The 21,961-nt window shown below is 46.5% G+C and overlaps 1 protein-coding gene across 1 annotated transcript; it reads left to right on the forward strand.

Annotated features, from left to right (window-relative positions):
* The first annotated feature begins 981 nt into the window (after positions 1-981).
* Positions 982-1,573, forward strand: LOC119322809. Its single transcript, XM_037596339.1, has 2 exons — positions 982-1,226; positions 1,321-1,573. Exons 1-2 carry the CDS (start codon positions 1,083-1,085, stop codon positions 1,495-1,497), a joined length of 321 nt encoding a protein of 106 aa, XP_037452236.1. The 5' UTR covers positions 982-1,082; the 3' UTR covers positions 1,498-1,573.
* Positions 1,574-21,961: the final 20,388 nt, after the last annotated feature.

Here is a 21,961-nt window from a genome sequence, read left to right on the forward strand (position 1 = left end):
AAAGTATGGTCATTTATGTTTCCATTTAATTTGTCTACAATTTTCTTCATTTATAAAGCTTGACATCACAAGGTTTGTATCCTGATACTGCCACGTGCGTGTGAGCTTTTAACGGTCAACATGCCACGTGGCCCTGGCGGGGGGCCATATATGTCACAATCGTTCTTAATTTGAGCACAATCGATCATTAAACAGGAGTGATGTTTTTTGCAAAAATTAGAGCTAAAGTGGTGTTTTCTGTCAAAGTTTGTAAAGTGGTAGTTTTTGTTGGTCGAATTTGTGGTAGTTTTTTGCTTTAGTAGTCCCGCTAGGTCCAGATCAACACACCCCCACTGTCCACTCCACCCCAACTCAATCACCAGCTGACCAGGCTGTTTCCCTCTCTTGGTCGCCGGTCGGTCTCTCCCAGTCCCCGGCCGTATACTCCTCGCTTTCTTCAGAACGGCTACTATACGCATATCCCCAGGCCCTGTGCACGCACGTAGAGACGAGACAGCGTCGCAACTTTCCAGGGGAGGATGCGTGCGCCGCCGCGCCTGACGGACCAAAGCGCGAAACCTGACGACACTGTCCACCATGCATGCATGCAACTTACCAGCACTTCCGGTGGCTCCATTCGATCAGGACCATCATCTAGTTAATTAAGACACTGCCGGCCCAGCTTTCGTGCAGACATCCGGCCATAATTAAAGGGTGGTAAAGAAGTCCATTAAGTAAGGCATCCGTCGTCGTTGCATGAGTGCATGCATGGGCACGGGTTAGCGACAGCGACCCTACAGACAGAGACATTGTCAAACCGGAAGCAGTTTTAAAATGGTTTTGGAATTTTTAATTTTGCAAAGTCCTGTAGATAGATTACCCACTCTACTGCCGGAAGGTAGACAGGAGTGCGGCAAACACTGGGACGGGTCGTAAAGCAACCGATGTATATATACCATCTGTTGTGATGTCTAGGGCTTCAAACCACTTCGCCTACTTAGCTACAGCTCCTGCCTCTTAGTCTATCTCTACACTTCCATCTGAGCTGAGCCTGAAGAGTGATCAAATTTAAGCAGTATTCTCTTAACCAAATCTCAGACAGGATGGGGAGCTCCAGCCGCTTTTCACTGGGCGCGGCTGTGATCCTGCTTCTGGTACTGGCTTCGGCCATGAAGGCTGGAGCCATCCGACTCGACGCGGAGACCCGGGCGTCAGTCAGCGGCCGCAGTAACCAAATGGCCACTGATGTAAGTGGTTCTGAACTTTTCATCACCTGTTGTCTGAATATCTAAACTTGATATGTTCAGATGCTAACAGTGCTTGTGTTCTTGAAAAATACAGAAACCGATTGGGAAGAACAATGTCGTCGATGTGGTCAAGGGATCTGCTGGTTTGACAAGTGAGATGAAGAAGAGCGTGGACGTTGCCGCGAGTGAAGTTAGGGCGGTGGCGCATAAGATGCCGGAGTTCCATGAGGACTACTACGGCCCGAGTGATCACAGCCCAAGGCACCACTGATGGAGCAAATTCTTCTCTGTTTGCTTTGTTTGTGTTTCCTCTCTCGATGATCTCTTGTAAAACAGAGTATTTATAGCTAGGTAGACAGCGGCGGCTGTATAGGCTATTCATGTAAGCTCAAGCAGTGGGTACATGCATGGCAATAGATAGCGTCGATGTGCTAACATTCTTGGCAATACGAGGTTCAAATTTCAAGCAAGACGTGTATGAGATGTTGTGTACCTCTTGACCGATCAGTCCTCGCGTGGGCTTGCACCATTACAGATTTACAAAACTATCACGATATTGTCACCGACACTTGATGTAACCAATTGGTTGCATCGCAACATCTCACATCAACATCAGGTGCCACTATCACGATATTACGCCTAGATTTTCAGCAACCTGATGACAAGAGCCAATTTGTTGACAAGGAAGTGCGAAAGGCCTATATAGGGAAGTGCATCGATCGGTGCAGAGGCCAGGAGGGTTTTCAACATCTTTCGTGGAAAAATTAATAACTACGAACAAACAATGTAGTTGCAAGACTCCTTTTTTTTCTTTGAAGCGAAGTTGCAAGACTCCTGGCACCTAGTTAGCGAGAGTACTTAGATAGAGAATTATTTGAAGTGCATGTACTAGTGAGCATTTTTTTTCTCTAAAAAATGTACCAGTGATTAAACTGCCGGTGGTTGATTTGTGGGCAAAGCACATGCTAGTTCGGAGCCCATGCATACCAACCCCAAGGAGTGGAAGCCTTGCCGGATATGCTGCAGTGCTGTTGGCCAAGTCCTGCCGTACTTTACGTCCCGGGAGGACGGTGCACTAAATTATCCTAAAGCTACGTACAACCACTATTTCACACATCCTCAATGATAACTAGATGATTGATTGAGCTTAACCACCTTTTGCAAGGCAAGGATAAGTGTTGTCACTAAAGAATGCAGTACATGACGTTCTCAAGATAGTTAATGTGTGTAGGAAAGGTAGAGAGAGTCGACAACAAGGCAAAAAAGAAGAAGAGAAAATAGCATGGTAGTGTTCTTTTTCTCAAGACCCCTTCCTCTCCTGGTTCTTAACCATTAATTAGAAAGCAGGCTAATGTGGTACTCCTATATTCAGCAAGAAATAACATACTACAACCATGTTGTATATTGTGTGTGCTGTGCTCTCTGGTATATTTAGTTCAAACAAGACCTATATGATCACCAGGAAAACATATATAGAACATGTACAGAGCTAGAGCCACCATTCCGAGCACGTAAACGCTACATCCAATGCGTGTCCGCAGACTAGTCCAACATAACCGCCAGTCTGTTCTCTTCTCCCCGTAAACGCTTTCAGAAGAGGCAGCCTCTGTCAGTGCACCTATGCCGTTAGCTAGACTAGACAGACCGGCACCCAACCTTCTAGGACCGGGCAATGCGTGCGGCACATGGAACCAAACACAAGAACCTAAAGCTTCTTGTGCTTAGCAGTTAATTTAAAGTGTTGTAGTATTTAGTTAGGTACTAAGGAACAAACTAGTGGCTAAACAAATTGTTCATGGCCCAACTTTCGTGGAAACATCCTCCCATTTAGGGTGGCATGCAAGGACGGTCTCTATATATTCGAGTTAATTAGTTGCCGTGGTCCAGAGCCATTTGCACTAAGTAGTTGTTTAATTTGTATATGCTGTTGATAAAGCACTCCTGACAGACATTAGTGCAGCAAACACCGGGACGGGTTGCAAAGCTGAATGCATATATACCATCTCTCACGAGATTAGATGCATGCTTCAGTTCAAACGACTTCATTAGCCTAGCTAACCTCTCCTCTCTACACCCTCTTCTGAGCTGAAGACACACTGAAGTATACTCTCCATCTAGTCAATGACATTGATCTCTCACAAGATGAGGAGTTGCAGTTCCAGATACTTCACACTGGCTGCAGCTGTGATCTTGCTTCTGGTACTGATGGCGGCCACAGAGGCTGAAGCCATCCGGCTAGATGCAGAGGCGCGGGCATCACTCAGCAGCTGCGGTGGCAACTCAATGTCGCCAATGCAGAAAACAATTGGGACGAATGGTACCGAGGGATCTGCTGGCGCGACAAGCGAGACAAAGAGGAGCGTCCAAGTTGCTGCAGATGAAGTTAGGGCGGTGGCGCATAAGTTGCCGGAGTTTCATGAGGACTACTACGGTCCAAGTGATCACATCCCTAGGCACCATTGATGGAGCAAATTCTTCTCTATTTCCTCTCTTGATTAATGATCTCTGTCTAGAACTGACTAGCTAGCTAGGTAGACACTGCGGCTGCACGCTGCCACCTGCCAGAATTACTTTGTAAAACTCATGTAAGCTCACACAATGGGCACATGACATAGAGTTGATGTGCTAACATTCTTGGCAATGCGATTTCAAACATATGTGAGTTATTGCCTGCCTCTTGATCGATCAATCTCGTGTGGGCTTGCACAATTACAGATCACGATTTTCATTAACCTGACGACAACCTGCAAATAGAACCACCAATTTGTTTGATCAGAAGACTGAAGACAGTCCTAATTATAACTTTTTCGACAAAGGATGCCTTTATTAACTCAAAATATAGCATCAAGTGAATAACAAACATGATGAGCGACACCTAGCCTCTGCATAGCAAGTCCTAGTTATAGCTAACAAGAAAGAACGATGTCGTAGTTGCAAGACTCTCCTCTCGCCTAGAGAGAGAGAGAGACAGAGAGACAGAGAGAGAGAGAGAGAGAGTGTTGTGGACTCGGACCCCATGCATACCAACCCCAGCAGTGGAAGCGTTGCCGGATATGCTGCAGTGTTGTTGGCAAAGGACTGTTGTACTTTGCTATGTCCGGGCAGGACGGCTCACTAAAGCATTTCCTATACCGCATAGTATATTTTTTGACAAATGGTATATTTTATTGGCTCAAAATGGTGCATAATATGTACACCCACTGTTTCTCACACATGCTCAATGATAACTGGATGATTGATGGGGCTAGTTAGCCACCTTTTGGAAGGCAAAGATAAGTGATGTAATTAAAGAATGCAGTACATCACCTGCAAAAAAAAAACAGTACATGACTTTCTCAAGATAGCAGTTTGTATAAAAAAGGCAGAGGGAGTTAAAGAGGAAATGGCGGAGGGTGAGGCCGAAGAAATTGGTTCATGCAGAATTTTTTTACGGGTAACTCGCATATGATCCCCCTTTGGAGCATCCCTAACCCCTATCCTATAACTTCCTAAATAAATATGTCCAATTTCTTTCATTCTTGAGCACACACATTTGAAACAAATGCACCATATTTCATCAACAATATGAATGATTCGAATGCACCATATACAACAGTTCAACTACCAATATACATATCATTCATCCAGTCCAACAATTCAATTTAAGACATGCATATACTTCATCCAAAAGCCACCAAATTGACCAAGTTTATAAAAAAAAAACACAATATAGCGTGTCTTATGTTGTGGACCAACGCCTATCAAGTTCATACTACACCAAATCAAGCATTCCCATGCCCACTATCACCACCGCCATCACCACGGCCACCACCATCACCACAGCCGCCACCATCACCACCAGGGCCATACATCGACTTGGCAAAAAGCCAATATTGCCTTGCCCATGTCATCCATCGTGCTCGGATCAATGATCATGATAGCACACTCTCCGGCCTTCTTCCATTTTGCAAGCCTGTCCTCCTTGAGTGCAATTGTGTCTCCTCCGCTTCCACCTTCCTTGCTTCGGCCGCCACCTTTTCTCTCCACTTCACATCCTCCATGAACATGACCTCGTTCCACCTCGCCATCTTCTCTACCTTCCCTTCTGCTACCAATTCTTTGTTGGTATCGATCATAGCACAAAGCTCCTCTTTGTACACATCGACGCCTCCATTTTTCTTTCCCTCTTCTGCAATATTTTGCCCATCTGGCCTAGTGTGAGGATTTTCATCATGCTCGCCGTCAGCATCAACTGATATGCTAATTATTGCCCTCTCTGAAGTGGTTTCGAAGTTTATCATTATCCCTTACCATGGCCAACTAACTCCTTGTACCAATGGTGCAACACAAATGGTTCGCAACCACCCTTCTTGTTGTGTTCCTTGTATAGGTCTTGGATGATAGATCCATACTCGTTGATTGTCACCCCACTCCGTGGTGATGTTGACTTGATCAACACAACAAAACCATTGGTTGGATTGATCTTGGAACACACCCCATCGGTGGGAAATAGAACCTTGAGGGCCTGTTCGGTAGCTCTCCATGACCCAAAACTCCTTAACTCCTCAGCCCAAATCTAATAGCCAGCTTCTAGATCGAAAAGGTGGAGTTGATCGATCGTTCGATGAGCTGGCTTCTCGCACAGGTCCCTTACATTAGCATAAACCACCCTGAAAAACAAAATAAGATTGCAATCAGGCCCCTGACCGTCTTGCAACTGTCATCGATGTTGTCCTGCATCTGTGGTCGCCTGCTGACCAGGGCGCCCGTCCCTTGAGCCACTGCGTCGCCGCTGGAACGTGAGGCGCAGATGGTGGCTAATGGAGGAGCACGGACGGAGGAGGTGTAGGAGGGGTGGACCGGGGATCCTCAGGTGCTCCTGGTTGCTAGGGACGGCGCCTCCTGGTCCTCAGGAATGGGACTGCGACCGCTCGACGGGAAGGCAAGGAGCGGGCGTTGGGGAGGGCGGCGGCCAGTGAGTCGGGGTCGACCGGATCGCCTGGTCCGCGAGGGCTGCGTGAGGCGAGAACAAGGGGATTGACCAGGGATTCGTGTTGGGCCCTGTTCGCTCGGGCTATTTCTCGTACCGATTCGGTTCGGTAGTTACTTGGCGGTGGCAGAGGAAGGTAATTTCGGTCAAACTCCCACTCTTTCGATTTCTGGGAGCTAGCGTTTTCCAACTCCACGACTCCTCCTATGTTACACTACAGAAATAACCAGCTTCTCATCCGATTGCCAGGATTTAAACCGTTCGGCTGGACTTCCGGTCTGGAGTTGGGCAGTTGGAAGGAACAGTTACACTGCTCGAGTAGTACTCTTCAATTCTTTGTCAAAACCTCGAGTTTGTTTCATCGGTATTAACCTAGACACCAAAGGACGTATTCATCCAAGCAAAACACAAAGCAATGTCTTCTTGGATATGATAGTTCACTGATCTTGTCTTCTACACGCTTGTTTGTGTCTTCACGTGTGTCGGTGTACAAAAGTGTGGGTACTTCTGTACCCCTTACTTGTGCACGGGCGGTCGCAGCCACGCCTACAGCAGGGCCTGGCAAAGTAGAGGAGGACGGCAGGAGGCAGGACGGATATAAGGAATATCAAAACAGATGTTCAAGGTAACAAGCAGGAGGAGGCGAGCAGGGCCACACCCGACGACAAGCCTTGCCGAGGCGACCTGTGAGGCCCCCGGCAAGCTCCTTGCCGGGGCAGCTTGCGAAGAGACCAACATGGCCACCACCCTTGGGGTTGAGAGCTCTGACACCATCGACAACGTTAAGACCAAGATTTGGAGAGCACATGCCTGGTAGCATGCAGCCCCTCACGATGATTGGCAACCCACGAATCCACGTGTGATCAGAAGGCGAAGACTTCCGGCAAGACCCTTGCCGGGGACGACTCCAAGGCCCTCGGCAAGCCTTGCCGGGGACGATCGCTGGGCCGCGGCTAGACCCGCGCCCGGCAAGGTTTCGCCACCACTCCAGTGCGACGATAGGCATGCCAGTAAAGCCGGCGCCTGCGTGGCAGCAAGCAGATCTTCGTGGAAGCCTACCATTTCACCAACACAGCAGCTGGTTGGCCAGCGTGCCGCTGCATGCCTCGTCGCCCTGGACGCGTGGCGAGGCGAGGAGGAGCGGCGAAGGATGAGATGGCCTCTGTTGTCATCCCCAATAAAGCGAGAGGACTTGCAGGCAACACATTAAAGTGCTTGTCCTACGTTGATCGATCGATAAGCTCGTACAACTGTAGCTTGCCACCTCCCGTGTGCCGCCGTGGCAACCCCTTTGTGTATAAAAGGACACCCGAGGCGCACAAAGAGGGGATTCATACTTTTGGACAAAGCGCGCATCGTAGCTAGTTCAAAAGCTCAAGAACACACATATAACCAGACAAAGCAGGACTAGGATATTACGCATCTCTACGGCCCGAACCTGGATAAAAATTCCCTGTGTGCTAACGGCTCGACCTGCTCTTTGTGCAACTAACCCCCTACCGAACCTAGAAGGGATCGTTGTGACCCCATAGGTGACCTGTTTCCTCGACATCGTTGGTGCGCCAGGTAGGGGGCATTAGTTGTGAGAATCTGGTCTGTTGGTTAGTATAGCAGTTTCTTCGTCTCCATGGCGCCGAAGAAGAAGACGACCGTAGTGGCCAGCCCGATCGAGGCTGTCCGCGCCATCCTGGTGCGAAGGGCCAGGCAAGCGGCAGCGTCTACGGCCACAACAGTGATTCGCACAACAACAAAAAGCTAAGTTATATATCTCAACTTTGAGAAATTCTTCCTTTTTATGAGGTTATCCCCCACGATGGTTTCAGTCCTTGTATGGAGAACCTGCACGCAAAAGGAACCCTACCACGATTGGTAACGCCTCTGTTCTGTTTCGAGTCCGCTCAACAGTTCGGGTGCCGCGCTCTGCTAAGAACGATGGGGTACCTTGCCGTAATCAACAACGCCCCTGTTTTGGCTCGAGTCTGCTCGACAGTCTAGGTGACTGCGCTAGGAGCGGCAGGGTAGCCTGCTGGCATCGACGCCCTCCGTAGGCTGCTAAGGATCCGTCCTTCTAGCACCTACGGCAAGGGGTGCACGTGCCAGCAGGCCTATCCAGCTAAGCGTAGGGTGCCGAAAATACAAGGATGAACTAGAACGGGAATAACATGCAACCAGTTCAAAGTATAGAAAAAGTTATATTACATCAAAAGTTGCCGCGATTCTAACTTAAGATAACCTGTCTTGGGTACGAACTCGCAGCAACAACAAGGAACGAAGCAGTTAATCCCGGTGCTGGCCTTCCAGCCTCGCGACTCCGCTGACGCAGCTGATGATGGGCTCGATGCGCTCTTCGAGCACCTGACGATCGATGTCCTCTGGCAAGCTGTCGAGCGCCTGAGCAAAGTTGACGCTGGGATTCCAGTGCGCCACCTTGGTGAGCACCTTGATCAAGGCGTCCCGGCAAAGTTGCCAGGACTCCTCGGCCAGGTAGGCCACCCTGGTGGACTGGAGCAGCTTTAGGGCATCAAGAACACGCTCGAAGAACTCGGACAGCCTGGCGCTCTCGGCCACCCTCGCCTCGTGGGAGAACCTGAAGTTTGGCATGCCCATGGCAGTCAGCTGCGTGGTGCTATGTCTTGAGCTTGCGTTGGTTTTCCTTGAAGAGGAAAGGGTGATGCAGCAATAGTAGCGTAAGTATTTCCCTTAGTTTTCGAGAACCAAGGTATCAATCCAGTAGGAGGCTCCTCAAAAGTCCCACACACCTACACAAACAGATAAGAACTCGCAACCAACGCAATAAATGGGTTGTCAATCCCTTCACGGCCACTTGTGGAAGTGAGATCTGATAGAGATAATATGATAAGATAAATATTTTTTTGGTATTTTTATGATATAGATTGGAAAAGTAAAGATGCAAATAAAATTAGATTGAAAGCTTATATGATAAAAGATAGACCCGAGGGCCATAGCTTTCACTAGTGGCTTCTCTCAAGATATCATAAGTATTACGGTGGGTGAACGAATTACTGTCGAGCAATTAATAGAAAAGCGAATAATTATGAGATTATCTAGGCATGATCATGTATATAGGCATCACGTCTGTGACAAGTAGACCGAAACGATTCTGCATCTACTACCATTACTCCACACATCGACCGCTATCCAGCATGCATCTAGAGTATTAAGTTCATAAAGAACAGAGTAACGCATTAAGAAAGATGACATGATGTAGAGGGATAAACTCATGCAATATGATATAAACCCCATCTTTTTATCCTCGATGGCAACAATACAATACGTGCCTTGCTTCCCCTGCTGTCACTGGGAAAGGACACCACAAGATTGAAACCAAAACTAAGCACTTCTCCCATTGCAAGAAAGATCAATCTAGTGGGCCAAACCAAACTGATAATTCAAAGAGACTTGCAAAGATAACTTAATCACACATAAAAGAATTCAGAGAAGATTCAAATATCTCTCATAGATAAACTTGATCATAAACCCACAATTCATCGGATCTCGACAAACACACCGCAAAAAGAGTTACATCGAATAAATCTCCAAGAAGATCGAGGAGAACTTTGTATTGGGATTCAAAGAGAGAGAAGAAGCCATCTAGCTAATAACTATGGACCCGAAGGCCTGTGCTAAACTACTCACAACTCATCGGAAGGGCTGTGGTGTTGATGTAGAAGCCCTCTGTGGTCGATTCCCCCTCTGGCAGAGCGCCGACGAAGGCTCCAAGATGGGATAGTTTTTTGTGGTCGCTTCTGATGTTTTCAGGGTACGTGGGTATATATAAGAGGAAGAAGTAGGTCGGTGGACGCTCGAGGGGCCCACGAGGGTGGGGGGCGCGCCCACCTGTAGGGGGCGCGCCGGGCACCCTCGTGGCCGCCTCGCTTGTTTCTTGACTTCCACTCCAAGTCCTCTGGATCACGTTTGTTCCAAAAAGATCGCTCCCGAAGGTTTCATTCCGTTTGGATTGCGTTTGATATTCCTTTTCTCCGAAACACTAAAATAGGCAAAAAAACAACAATTCAGGTTGGGCCTCCGGTTAGTAGATTAGTCCAAAATGATATAAAAGTGTAAAGTAAAGCCCATAAACATCCAAAATGGGTAATATAATAGCATGGAACAATAAAAAATTATTGATACGTTGGAGACGTATCAAGCATCCCCAAGCTTAATTCCTGGTCGTCCTCGAGTAGGTAAATGATAAAAACAGAATTTTTGATGTGGAATGCTACCTAGCATAATTCTCAATGTAATCTTCTTTATTGTGGCTTGATTGTTCAGATCCAAATGATTCAAGATAGAAGCTTATAAAACATAAAAATAGTAATACTTGAAGCATACTAACAAATAATCATGTCTTATCAAAATAGCATAGCCAAAGAAAGCTTACCCTACAAAATCATATAGTTAGGCCATGCTTCATTTTCATTACACAAAATACTCCCATCATGCACAACCCCGGTTTCAGCCAAGCAATTGGTTCATACTTTTTAATGCGCTTCAGCTTTTTCAACTCTTACGCAATACATGAGCGCAAGCCATGGACATAGCACTATATGTGGTATATGGTGGTGGTTGTGAGGACAAAAAGGGAGAAGATAATCTCACATCAACTAGGCGTATCAACGGGCTATGGAGATGCCCATCAATAGATATCAATGTGAGTGAGTAGGGATTGCCATGCAACGGATGCACTAGAGCTATAAATGTATGAAAGCTCAACAAAAGAAACTAAGTGGGTGTGCATCCAACTTGCTTGGTCACGAAGACCTAGGGCATTTTGAGGAAGCCCATCATTGGAATATGCAAGCCAAGTTCTATAATGAAAAATTCCCACTAGTATATGAAAGTGACAACATAGGAGACTCTCTATCATGAAGATCACAGTGCTATTTTGGAGCACAAGTGTGGAAAAGGGATAGTAGCATTGTCCCTTCTCTCTTTTCTCTCATATTATTTTAATGGGCTCTTTGGCCTATTTTTTATTTGGTGGGCTCTTTGGCCTCTTTTTTTATATTTTTTTAAAGTCCGAAGTCTCATCCTGACTTGTGGGGGAATCATAGTATTCATCATCCTTTCCTCACTTGGGACAATGCTCTAATAATGAAGATCATCACACTTTTATTAATTTACAACTCAAGAATTACAACTCAATACTTAGAACAAAATATGACTCTATATGAATGCCTCCGGCGGTGTACCGGGATATGCAATGAATCAAGAGTGACATGTATGAAAAATTATGAAAGTGGCCTTGCCACAAATACGATGTCAACTGCAAAGAGCAATATGAGAATGATGGAGCGTGTCATAATAAACGGAATGGTGGAAAGCTTAATGGCAATATATCTCAGAATGGCTATGGAAATGCCATAATAGGTAGGTATGGTGGCTGTTTTGAGGAAGGTAAATAATGGGTGCATGATACCGGCGAAAGTTGCGCGACACAAGAGAGGCTAGAAAAGTGGAAGGGTGAGTGTGCGTATATCCATGGACTCACATTAGTCATAAAGAACTCATATACTTATTGCAAAAGTCTACTTGCCCTCAAAGCAAAGTACTACTACGCATGCTCCTAGGGGAAGGGTTGGTAGGAGTTAACCATTGCGCGATCCCGACCTCCACTCATAAGGAAGACAATTAAAAGAGCACCCCATGCAACAAATTTGTCACACGACTTTTACCATACGTGCATGCTATGGGTGTCGGTGTCAAAACCAGCGGATCTCAGGTAGGGGGTCCCGAACTGTGCATCTAAGGCTAATGGTAAGAGGAGGCGGGGGACACGATGTTTACCCAGGTTCGGGCCCTCTCGATGGAGGTAATACCCTACTTACTGCTTGATTGATCTTGATGATATGAGTATTACAAGAGTTGATCTACCACGAGATCGTAGAGGCTAAACCCTAGAAGCTAGCCTATGATTATGATTGTTGTTGTCCTACAGACTAAACCCTCCGGTTTATATAGACACCGGAGGGGGCTAGGGTTACACAGAGTCGGTTACAGAGAAGGAGATCTTCATATCCAAATTGCCAAGCTTGCCTTCCACGCAAGGAGAGTCCCATCCTGACACGGGACAAAGTCTTCAATCTTGTATCTTCATAGTCCAATAGTTCGGCCAAAGTATATAGTCCGGCTGTCCGAGGACCCTGTCGTGGAATTGTCACGGCATATGTCATAGTGAAAGGACTTAGTCGTGGAGCCATCGCAACTAGGAAGCTTGAAGAGGTTAATCGGGACAAAGGACACGAGGTTTATACTGGTTCGGCCCCTTACGATGAAGGTAAAAGCCTATGATCAAGTTTTGAGTGGGATTGCTTGTGTCTCGATACCACAGAGAGAATCGCTTGACCTAGCTCTCGAGTTGATGTTACTTTTTCTGAACCGCCGCCGGGTCGTCCCTTTATATACAGAGGTCAACGCCCAGCGGCTCTACAGAGTCCCGGCCGGCTCATAAACAGTGTCCGGCTTGGTCTCTTAACTATTCTTGCCTTACAGTACAAGTCATGCATACATGGCGGCTTATCACTACGAGCCTTAAGTCGCCTCTGGGCCTTGGGCCCTTAACTAAACCGCCATCTATATCCTAGGTCTTGTGCTTCAGGAATATTTGCAAGTATGACCCGGCCCCTCCTGGGCGGGTCATACTAATAGTTATATCCCCAACATTAGGCCCCAGATTGATTTGAACTGGTTTCATGTCAATCTTCGACACTTAAGGAAAAAATCTTCTACCTTTATGAAATTTTTGTAACCCGCCATGACGTCATCTTCTGGATTTGCGGTAACCCGCCATGACATCACCTGCCATAAAAGCGCGTTTTATCCAATGTATTCCAATGGATCTTTGTCTTGATGACCATCCCAAAAATCAAGGCGTCCTTGTAGTTGGATAACTCATGTTTTCGGCCTCCTCGTCTTTCGCGCTCTTTATTGGCCCTTCCTTATAAATAGACCCGAATAGGTCTTCTTTCATTCTTCCCATTCTGCATCTTCTTTCTCTCGCCCCCATCTGTCACGGGAGCTCCACCGCCGTCACCACAGCGCACCTCGTCTCCACCGAGCTTGGCCGTTGCATCGACCTGAACTTGACCAGAGAACGGCAGCGTCCCTCCTCCGCAGATCTTCCACAGTAAGTGTTCCCCTTTCTGCACCATAGATCCTTGCTAGGGCTAGCATGTTCTTCTGTACTACCCGAAGTTCATCTGAGTTCTTGTGTTCCATCTACTATGACTTCCTTCGATCCAAAAAACCCCATAGATCTTATGCAGTATGTGTTCCGCATCCATTTTGGGCACCAGTAGATCTCCTTTCCATGTAAGAAAACCCCATTATAGCGCATGATTTCCTCTGCGCCCTGTTTTTGGTCTAGTAAATTTTCTTTTCTGAACATCTATTTGATCCAAAATAACAGCTACAAATTGTGAAATCTGTTTGTACAACACTTAGGCAAAATCTGCACTTGTTAGATTTATCAAGTCATGGCGACTCTTCCGCCGGCTTTAAGGAAGCAATGCCTTAATTAATAACTTGAACCATCCTTGGCGGTTTTAAATAGTCTTGACGGCTTATATAGCCTATGGCGGCTTAAACAACCATGACATAGTTATCCTTATACCATTAGGCCCCTTCGTAAGCCACCATATTGAATATGCATAGTAATATTTTTTTCCTGCCCGGCTTAAATTTGAAACGACACTTTTACTTTGTCTTAGGCTTTCAATCAGAATGGCACCAAAAGCACCTACCTCCTACAACTGGGTTAAATACATTGTCACTGACAGCACCTTGGATGATTTTGTGAAAACCGGCTATCTGCCGAAGAAAGAAGTCATGCCTTATCGTGCTCCTAACCCGGAGGAAGAATTTCCTCAACACAAAGACAGAGAGGTTGTTGTTTTCACATATCATATGAACCGGGGATTTACCCCTCCTGGCTCAAAATTCTTCAGGGACGTGCTGAATTTCTTTGATCTCCACCTACAAGACATCGGACCCAATTCCGTGTCTAATATCTGCAATTTCCAAGTATTCAGCGAAGTATACCTTGGAGAAGAACCCAATTTGCTGCTCTTCAGAGAACTATTTTATTTGAACCGCCATAATGAGTGAGCTAGCGGTCAGAGCTTAGAGCTAGGCCGGGTCTTGATCCAGCGCCGTAGAGATGTGATCTTCCCTTACGCCAACCCGCCGAGCCACCCCAAAGACTAGAATATGACATGGTTTTACTGCAAAGATACCTCTCCGGCTGATGAAAACCCTCTGCCCGACTTTCGTGCCCTTCGTCTTGAGACCAACCATCATCTGCCTGACAAGATTACAGCCACGGAACGTAAATCACTTGCCCCCACTTTGGCCAAGATCAAGGCTCTTCTGGGGAACGGGTTGACAGGCATTGACCTGGTCCGGGTTTGGCTCTCCTGGCGGGTTATTTCGTTGAGCCACCGCACCCGACTTGATTTGTGAATACACTGGCGCCAAGAATGATCCTCTGCTCACAACCCTGTCAACTTACCTAACGATGTCATTGACGATATGACCAAGTCTCTTCTGAACTAAAGCCTAGCGGATTGCGGCAAGGTGGGCCTATCCCCCTTCTGCAAAGCTAACTCGACTGCAAAGGTAAACCGCCCATGTGTAATGACTACTTTAATTTCTTAATGTTTCACCCATACTCATGCATATGCTAATCTTTGCGGGCAGGTGATAAATTCTGGAAAGTCAAATATGATCATGAAGCTTCCAAGAAAGCTAGAAAAGAGAAGAAAGCCGCCAGGAAAGAAGCTGCCAAAAGGAAGGGCAAGAAGGCCACCGCTTCTGACCTGCTTCGGCTAGCAAACTCTTCTGAGTCGGAGGTAGCCCTTGATTCCCTTGGCTCATTTTTTAACCATCTTATTGACACTGATTATCAGCAGGAGGACATAGGAGCAAGCCGTAACAAGGCTGATGAGGTAACTATCCTTTCCTCCGACTCCGAGCCTTTGCCAAGAGGGAAAATTCGCAGAGTGACCCCAAAAGTAAGGTTTTCTCATCCCTTAGCTCATCACGATCCTCAATTTCTTTTAAAGCGGCAAACTCACGAGAGCCGGAGGCAGACCCAGACCGGCAAGGATGCAGAGCTCTCCTCCAGCTTACCAAACACTCCAAGGAAGCGCCGGAATGAGGTCACTTCTGTTTTAAATAGATTTTACCCCTTGGCGGGTCTCTTTCTCAACCACTCAATTCTTCTGACTAGGATTATTAGGACACTTCCCCTTCCTCCAGCGAGTCACTATAGTTCAACCTGCCGGCTTTTAGGACTGCACCAGGGTATGATGATCCGCTCATCTTGTATTTATTTTAGTCCCTTGCATCTGTACTAACCTTTATTTTGACGCAGTGGTCAAGCCAAACCCAACAAACGGGTTAAGAAAAATAAACCAGCTGAAGATACCGTTGCGACTGAGCCGGTTCTTGAAACAACCATGCCGGACTTGACCACTCATGATCCGCCATCTAAGCCAGCTCTTGCTACTGACCTGCCCACTGAACAAGCCCCCGACGAATCAAAGAATCCAAAGGCCCCTAGCCCGGTCAGGACAGATGACCCTCAACATGCTGAAGTTGAGATCACCAGAACCGGCTTTGTTGAGCCGGGAAGGCCGACTGTACTGGCCAAGTGCCCCGCCAAGGAAGAACTACGGGACCACCGCTGGGTCAAACTGGATGTTGCAAACTATGCTCATATGAGTATTGGAGACATCTTTTCAGGCTACATGAGCCAAGTGCCCAGCAGCTGGAACCTCGAAATTGATATGGTGAAGCAGATGCACCAAAAATTCTAGGTATAACCCGTTCTCTTTTGTTCCTTAATCTTTACTATGCTAGCCCCCAAGTCTACTGCTTATGATGCTTATGTTGTAGACTTTGAAACAAACTTAATAATATTAGTAACATAAATGAAAGAAACATATAAGAGTTCCAGCTTACTGTGTAGTCCCCAAGGGGCGGCTTAACCGATATGGTTGAGCCGGTCCTTATATAAAAAATTCTTACGTCCTTGAACAGCAATATGCATTAGCCCCCAAGTGCCAAGTATTATTGCTTGCAAAACGCTTGGGGCTTACTCTTATGAATCACCGTCTTATGAATCGCCGTCTTATGAATCGCCATTGAAAATGAAATTCTTTGATAACATTAGCCCCCAAGTGCCAAGTGTTTTTGCTGGCAAAAGACTTGGGACTTTAATATTACATAAAATTATCTTGATTTTGACTCTGTATTTGTATAGGCCGCCACGAGCCAACTCGAATCCGAGGTGGCTGCTCTGAAGAACCGCCTTAAGACCCAAGAGACGGAAATCGAAAAGGCCGACACCAAGTTCAAATTCAGTGTTTCTGAACTAGAAAAACTGAAGAAAGAATTTGAAGCTGAAAAGAAAGCCTAGGCTGATGAAAAGACTGCACTGATTAACCGAGCTGAAAAAGCAGAGGTGGCTCTGGAAGAAGTCACTGGTGAATTAACCGGTTTAAAGCGCCATGTTTCTCAAATGGTGTCAGCAATCTTTGGTAAGTCGCCCTGCAAGTGTTTAAATATCTAAACCTTTTAGTCGATCATAAAACTGAAATTAACTCACCTGATCACGTTTATGCAGGCCCTAGAAGCTCAAACTTGAACCAAGACATTCTGATCAAACTGAAGGTAGTATACACTTTGGTGGAGCAATTGTACACCAGGTCTTAACGTGCATTAGCTACGGTGGCTTTGTCGAATGAAGTGCCAACCCTCCTGGTAGAGGTCTTGAAGAAGCTTTCTGTGCTCCCCCAATGGTTCAATGAACTGAGGCGGTCAGCTGCAAGAGACGGAGCGATAAATGCTTTAAGATGGGCCAAGACTTGGCTACCAGAGCTAGACCCGGCCGACATTGCCACTGGCTACCCAAGCTTAAAGGAGGATGGCACACTGCCTGTGTAAAGGATATACGCCCCGTGGCTACACTTATAGCGAATGAAGTAGATCTTACCAAATACCAGGCGGGTTATGATGAAGAAAACCGGAGAATTCCAACGCCTCATTATGAAGTGACCAGTCTGATCCCCCCACTCCGTAATCACACCTTCGCTCCTAAAGTTGACCCGGCCGGTCTTGTTGATGCTGAAGCTGAATTTGAAGCTTTGAACAACATTGACTGGTCATCGTCAACCTTCCAGGAAAGGAAGTAGGGCGAAGACGCGGAGAGGGCTAACCCAGATGCTTCAGGCCAATCATGAAGGTGAACCTGCCGTGGCGGCTCATACCTGGGATGTACTTAAAAAAATGAATTATTTGGACTGAGGGAGTCTTGTAATAGGATAGAAATAACTTTATTTTGGCCGTGCCATCGTGCATGTTTTAATGCTTAACGCCATTAAACCGCCGTGTTATATCCACCCTTGTTACTTTTCATCTGCTTACCGTATGCTTGATCAGACTTTTTAAACTGTCCTGCATATGAAAACAGACTGCAAAATCCCTTGGCAGCTTACCACCAGGCGGGTCAAAAAGGATTTAAAAAGAGTCATAGATTAGCTTGTTGTAAAAAACACAACTATGATCTTATATCTATGACTTCTTAAATTTGCACCGCCGGCTTATATGACCCGGTCGGTAAGGGTGATAACCCAGTCTTTGGACACCCAAAATGTCAAAGGTATAATGATGCTTATGTACCGGCGACTCATGAGTTGATATTGAGCCGGGTCAAAAGCAACCATACTTAAACTTGTAAACCTCAGAGAAAGTCTCAAGTCAAATAAAGGGTGTTTCCAAAGAAAACTTAAACCAAAATAGAATATAAAAAATTTCAAGGCTGCTGATTCGAATAAAATCTATAAACCGTTCCAGAGGGGTTAAGCTAGGATTCGAATACGATCATGTAGCCCCCAGTGGCTTTGGCATTGCGCTGATCAAGAGGGTACCGACAACTGTGTTCTCTTTGGTTCGAGTACGACCTATGTTTGAACAGGAAGCCCCCTAATGACCTTGAGAGTTTTTTAACGACTCTGATTTGAATACAATCAAAGTCGGTTCCCAAAAGGGGTTAAGCTATTATTCGAATACGATCAAGAAGCCGCCTAGTGAGCTCGGCAGTGTGCCAATCAAAAGGGTACAGACAGCTGTGTTCTCTTTGGTTCGAATATGACCTATGTTTGAACAGGAAGCCCCTAGTGATCATAATTTTTAACGGCTAGATTCGGATACGATCATAATCCGGATCAAGCAGGTTAAGACGGATCAAATGTGATCAGCCCCCAAGTGATCATGTGAGAAAATAATAACAATAACAATGACAAATTTACCTTGGGGGAAGGAAAAAAGGACAGCAGTGCTGCTTTATTATTCATCATAATATATACATTGTCAAAATATGTACATCAGGAGAGCCTATGGCTCAAGTGTAGTAGGGCCGAAGATGAGCGATATTCCACGGCCGGCGGGTCTCTTCCTCCAACTTACGTGAGTCTTTGCGCTCTTGAACATCGATAAGGTAATACGACCCGTTGTTCAAGTTTTTGCTGACCACAAAGGGCCCTTCCCAAGGTGGGGATAGCTTGTGCGCATCAGTTTGATCCTGGATGAGCCGGAGCACCAAATCACCTTCCTGAAAGGTTTTGGACTTAACCCGGCGGCTGTGATATCGGCGCAAGTCTTGTTGGTAAATTGCCGAATGAGCTGCTGCCAAGTCCTGCTGTTCATCTAACAGGTCAAGAGCATCCTGACGAGCCTGTTCATTGTCCGCTTCAACATAAGCCGCCACGCAAGGCGAGTTATGACGGATGTCGCTAGGGAGAACTGCCTCAGCTTCGTAGACCATGAAGAAAGGTGTATAACCCATAGATCTGTTAGGAGTAGTGTTAATGCTCCATAACATAGAGGGTAACTCCTCAACCCAGCAACCCGGTGGCTGCTACAAAGGGACCAAAAGCCGGGGCTTGATGCCTTTCAAGATCTCCTGATTGGCTCTCTCGGCTTGATCGTTGGATTGGGGGTGAGCCACTGATGAAACATCAAGCCGAATATGCTCACGTTGGAAACATTCTTCCATGGCGCCTTTAGACAGATTAGTGCCATTGTCAGTTATAATGCTGTGTGGAAAGCCGAAGCGAAATATCACCTTCTTCATGAATTGAACTGTCGTAGTTGCATCACACTTACTGACTGGCTCTGCCTCAACCCACTTTGTAAATTTATCAACCGCCACCAAAAGGTGGGTCTTTTTATCTTTGGACCTTTTAAAAGGCCCAACCATATCAAGCCCCCAGACTGCAAATGGCCATGTAACTGGAATCATCCTCAATTCTTGAGCCGGCACATGAGCCCGTCTTGAGAACTTCTGACAACCATCACATTTACTGACCAAGTCCTCTGCATCAGCATGAGCCATCAACCAATAGAATCCATGATGGAAAGCCTTAGCCACGAGGGATTTTGACCCGGCGTGATGACCACAATCCCCTTCATGAATCTCACGAAGAATTTCTTGGCCTTCTTCAGGAGAGACGCAACACTGAAACGCCCCTGTAACACTGCGATGATGCAACTCGCCATTGACAATCGTCATAGACTTAGATCGCCGGGTTATCTGCCTGGCCAAGGTTTCATCCTCAGGCAACTCACCCCGAGCCATGTAAGCCAGATATGGCACCGTCCAATTTGGAATGACATGAAGAGCCGCCACCAATTGTGCTTCCAGGTCAAGAACAACCAAGTCTTCCTCTGTGGGTAGCCTGACAGAAGGGTTATGCAGAATATCCAAGAAAGTATTAGGCGGCATCGACTTATGCTGAGATCCCAGCTGGCTTAAAGCATCAGCCGCCTCATTCTTTCTGCAGTCAATGTGCTCCACCTGATAACCTTGAAGTGTCCCGCAATTGCATCGACTTCACGGTGATAAGCCACCATTAGAGGATCCTTAGAATCCCACTTGCCTCACACCTGCTGAGCCACCAGATCCGAGTCACCGAAACACCTTACCCAGCTTAAGCTCATCTCCTTAGCCATCCGGAGACCATGGAGTAAGGCTTCATACTCAACTGCATTGTTAGTACAGGGAAACATCAACCGTAGCACATAACAAAATTTTTCACCTCGAGGGGAAGTCAAAACAACTCCAACCGTCGAGCCCTCCAATTGCCTGCACCCATCAAAATGAATTGTCCAATACGTGTTGTCCGACTTTTCTTCAGTCATCTGCATCTCTGTCCAATCGTTGATGAAATCCACTAGTGTTTGAGATTTAATAGCTATGTGTGGAACATACTTTAAGCCATGAGGCCCAAGCTCAATGGCCCACTTGGTGACTCGTCCTGTGGCCTCTCTGTTTTGAATGATATCCCCCAAAGGAGCAGAACTAACCACAGTGATGGGGTGGCCCAAGAAGTATTGCTTAAGCTTCCGGCTTGCCATGAACACTCCATAAACGAGCTTCTGCCAATGCGGATATCGTTGCTTGGTCTCAATAAGCACCTCGCTGTTAATAGTAAACCGGCCGTTGAACCGGGTGTTCCTTGCCAGCCTCCTTGCGCTCCACCATGATGGCTACGCTGACGGCAAGCGTGTTAGCATCCACATATAATAACAAGGGCTCCTTATCAATGGGAGCAACAAGAATTGGCGGCTCATCGAGCTGTCTCTTCAGATCTTCAAAAGCAGCATTGGCAGCATCACTCCAGGTGAAGTTATCTGTCTTCTTCATCATTGATACAGTGTTATGGCCTTCTTGCCTAACCGGCTTATAAACCGGCTTAGAGCAGCGATACGACCCGCCAAACGCTGAACATCATTGATACAAGCTGGTTTGGCCAGAGAGGTGATGGCCTTGATCTTCTCCGGGTTAGCCTCGATGCCCCTGTTAGAAACCAGAAAACCCAAAAGCTTGCCTGGAGGCACACCAAAAACACACTTGGCCGGGTTAAGCATCATCTTGTAAACCCGAAGATTGTCAAAGGTTTCCTTAAGATCATCAATCAAGGTCTCCTTCTCTCTGGATTTCACCACTATGTCATCCACATAAGCATGAACATTGCGCCCAATTTGATTATGAAGACAATTCTGCACACATCGCTGGTAAGTCGCCTGGGCACTCTTGATACCAAAAGGCATTGATACATAGCAGAAGGCTCCAAACGGAGTAATGAACGCCGTCTTCTCTTGGTCCTTAACTGCCATCTTGATCTGATGATAACCAGAGTAAGCATCCAAAAAACTCAAACGCTCACAACCCGCCGTAGCATCAATGATTTGATCAGTATGAGGGAGAGCAAAAGGATCAGCTGGACAAGCCTTGTTTAAATCCGTGTAATCCACACACATACGCGAAGTGCCGTTTTTCTTAAGCACAAGCATTGGGTTAGCCAACCACTCTGGATGAAACACTTCGATGATGAACCCAGCTGCTAAGAGCCGGGCTACCTCCTCACCAATGGCCTTCCGCCTCTCCTCATTGAACCGCCGAAGAAACTGCTTGACCGGCTTAAACTTTGGATCAATATTAAGAGTGTGCTCAGCGAGTTCTCTCGGTACAGCAGGCATGTCAGAAGGTTTCCATGCAAAAATTAGCACTTTCCTATTTGGCATCCTATTTGGCATCCAAATTAGCACTGATACTGAACTATTTGGATGAGTCGCCTGGAACAAAATCAACAAGCTTAGTATCATCGGCCGACTTAAACTTCTTGACCGGCTCATGTTCCATTGTTGGCTTCTTTAAAGATGTCATATCCGCCGGGTCAAC

This window comes from Triticum dicoccoides, chromosome 6B, assembly GCF_002162155.2.
Source record: "Triticum dicoccoides isolate Atlit2015 ecotype Zavitan chromosome 6B, WEW_v2.0, whole genome shotgun sequence".
NCBI lineage: Eukaryota > Viridiplantae > Streptophyta > Magnoliopsida > Poales > Poaceae > Triticum > Triticum dicoccoides.

Excerpts from the sequence above, each read along its gene's own strand:
- LOC119322809 (XM_037596339.1), top strand. The coding sequence starts at position 1,083 with ATGGGGAGCTCCAGCCGCTTTTCACTGGGCGCGGCTGTGATCCTGCTT. Across the intron at positions 1,227-1,320 it reads GTAACCAAATGGCCACTGAT|AAACCGATTGGGAAGAACAA; the intron begins GTAAGTGGTTCT and ends TGAAAAATACAG.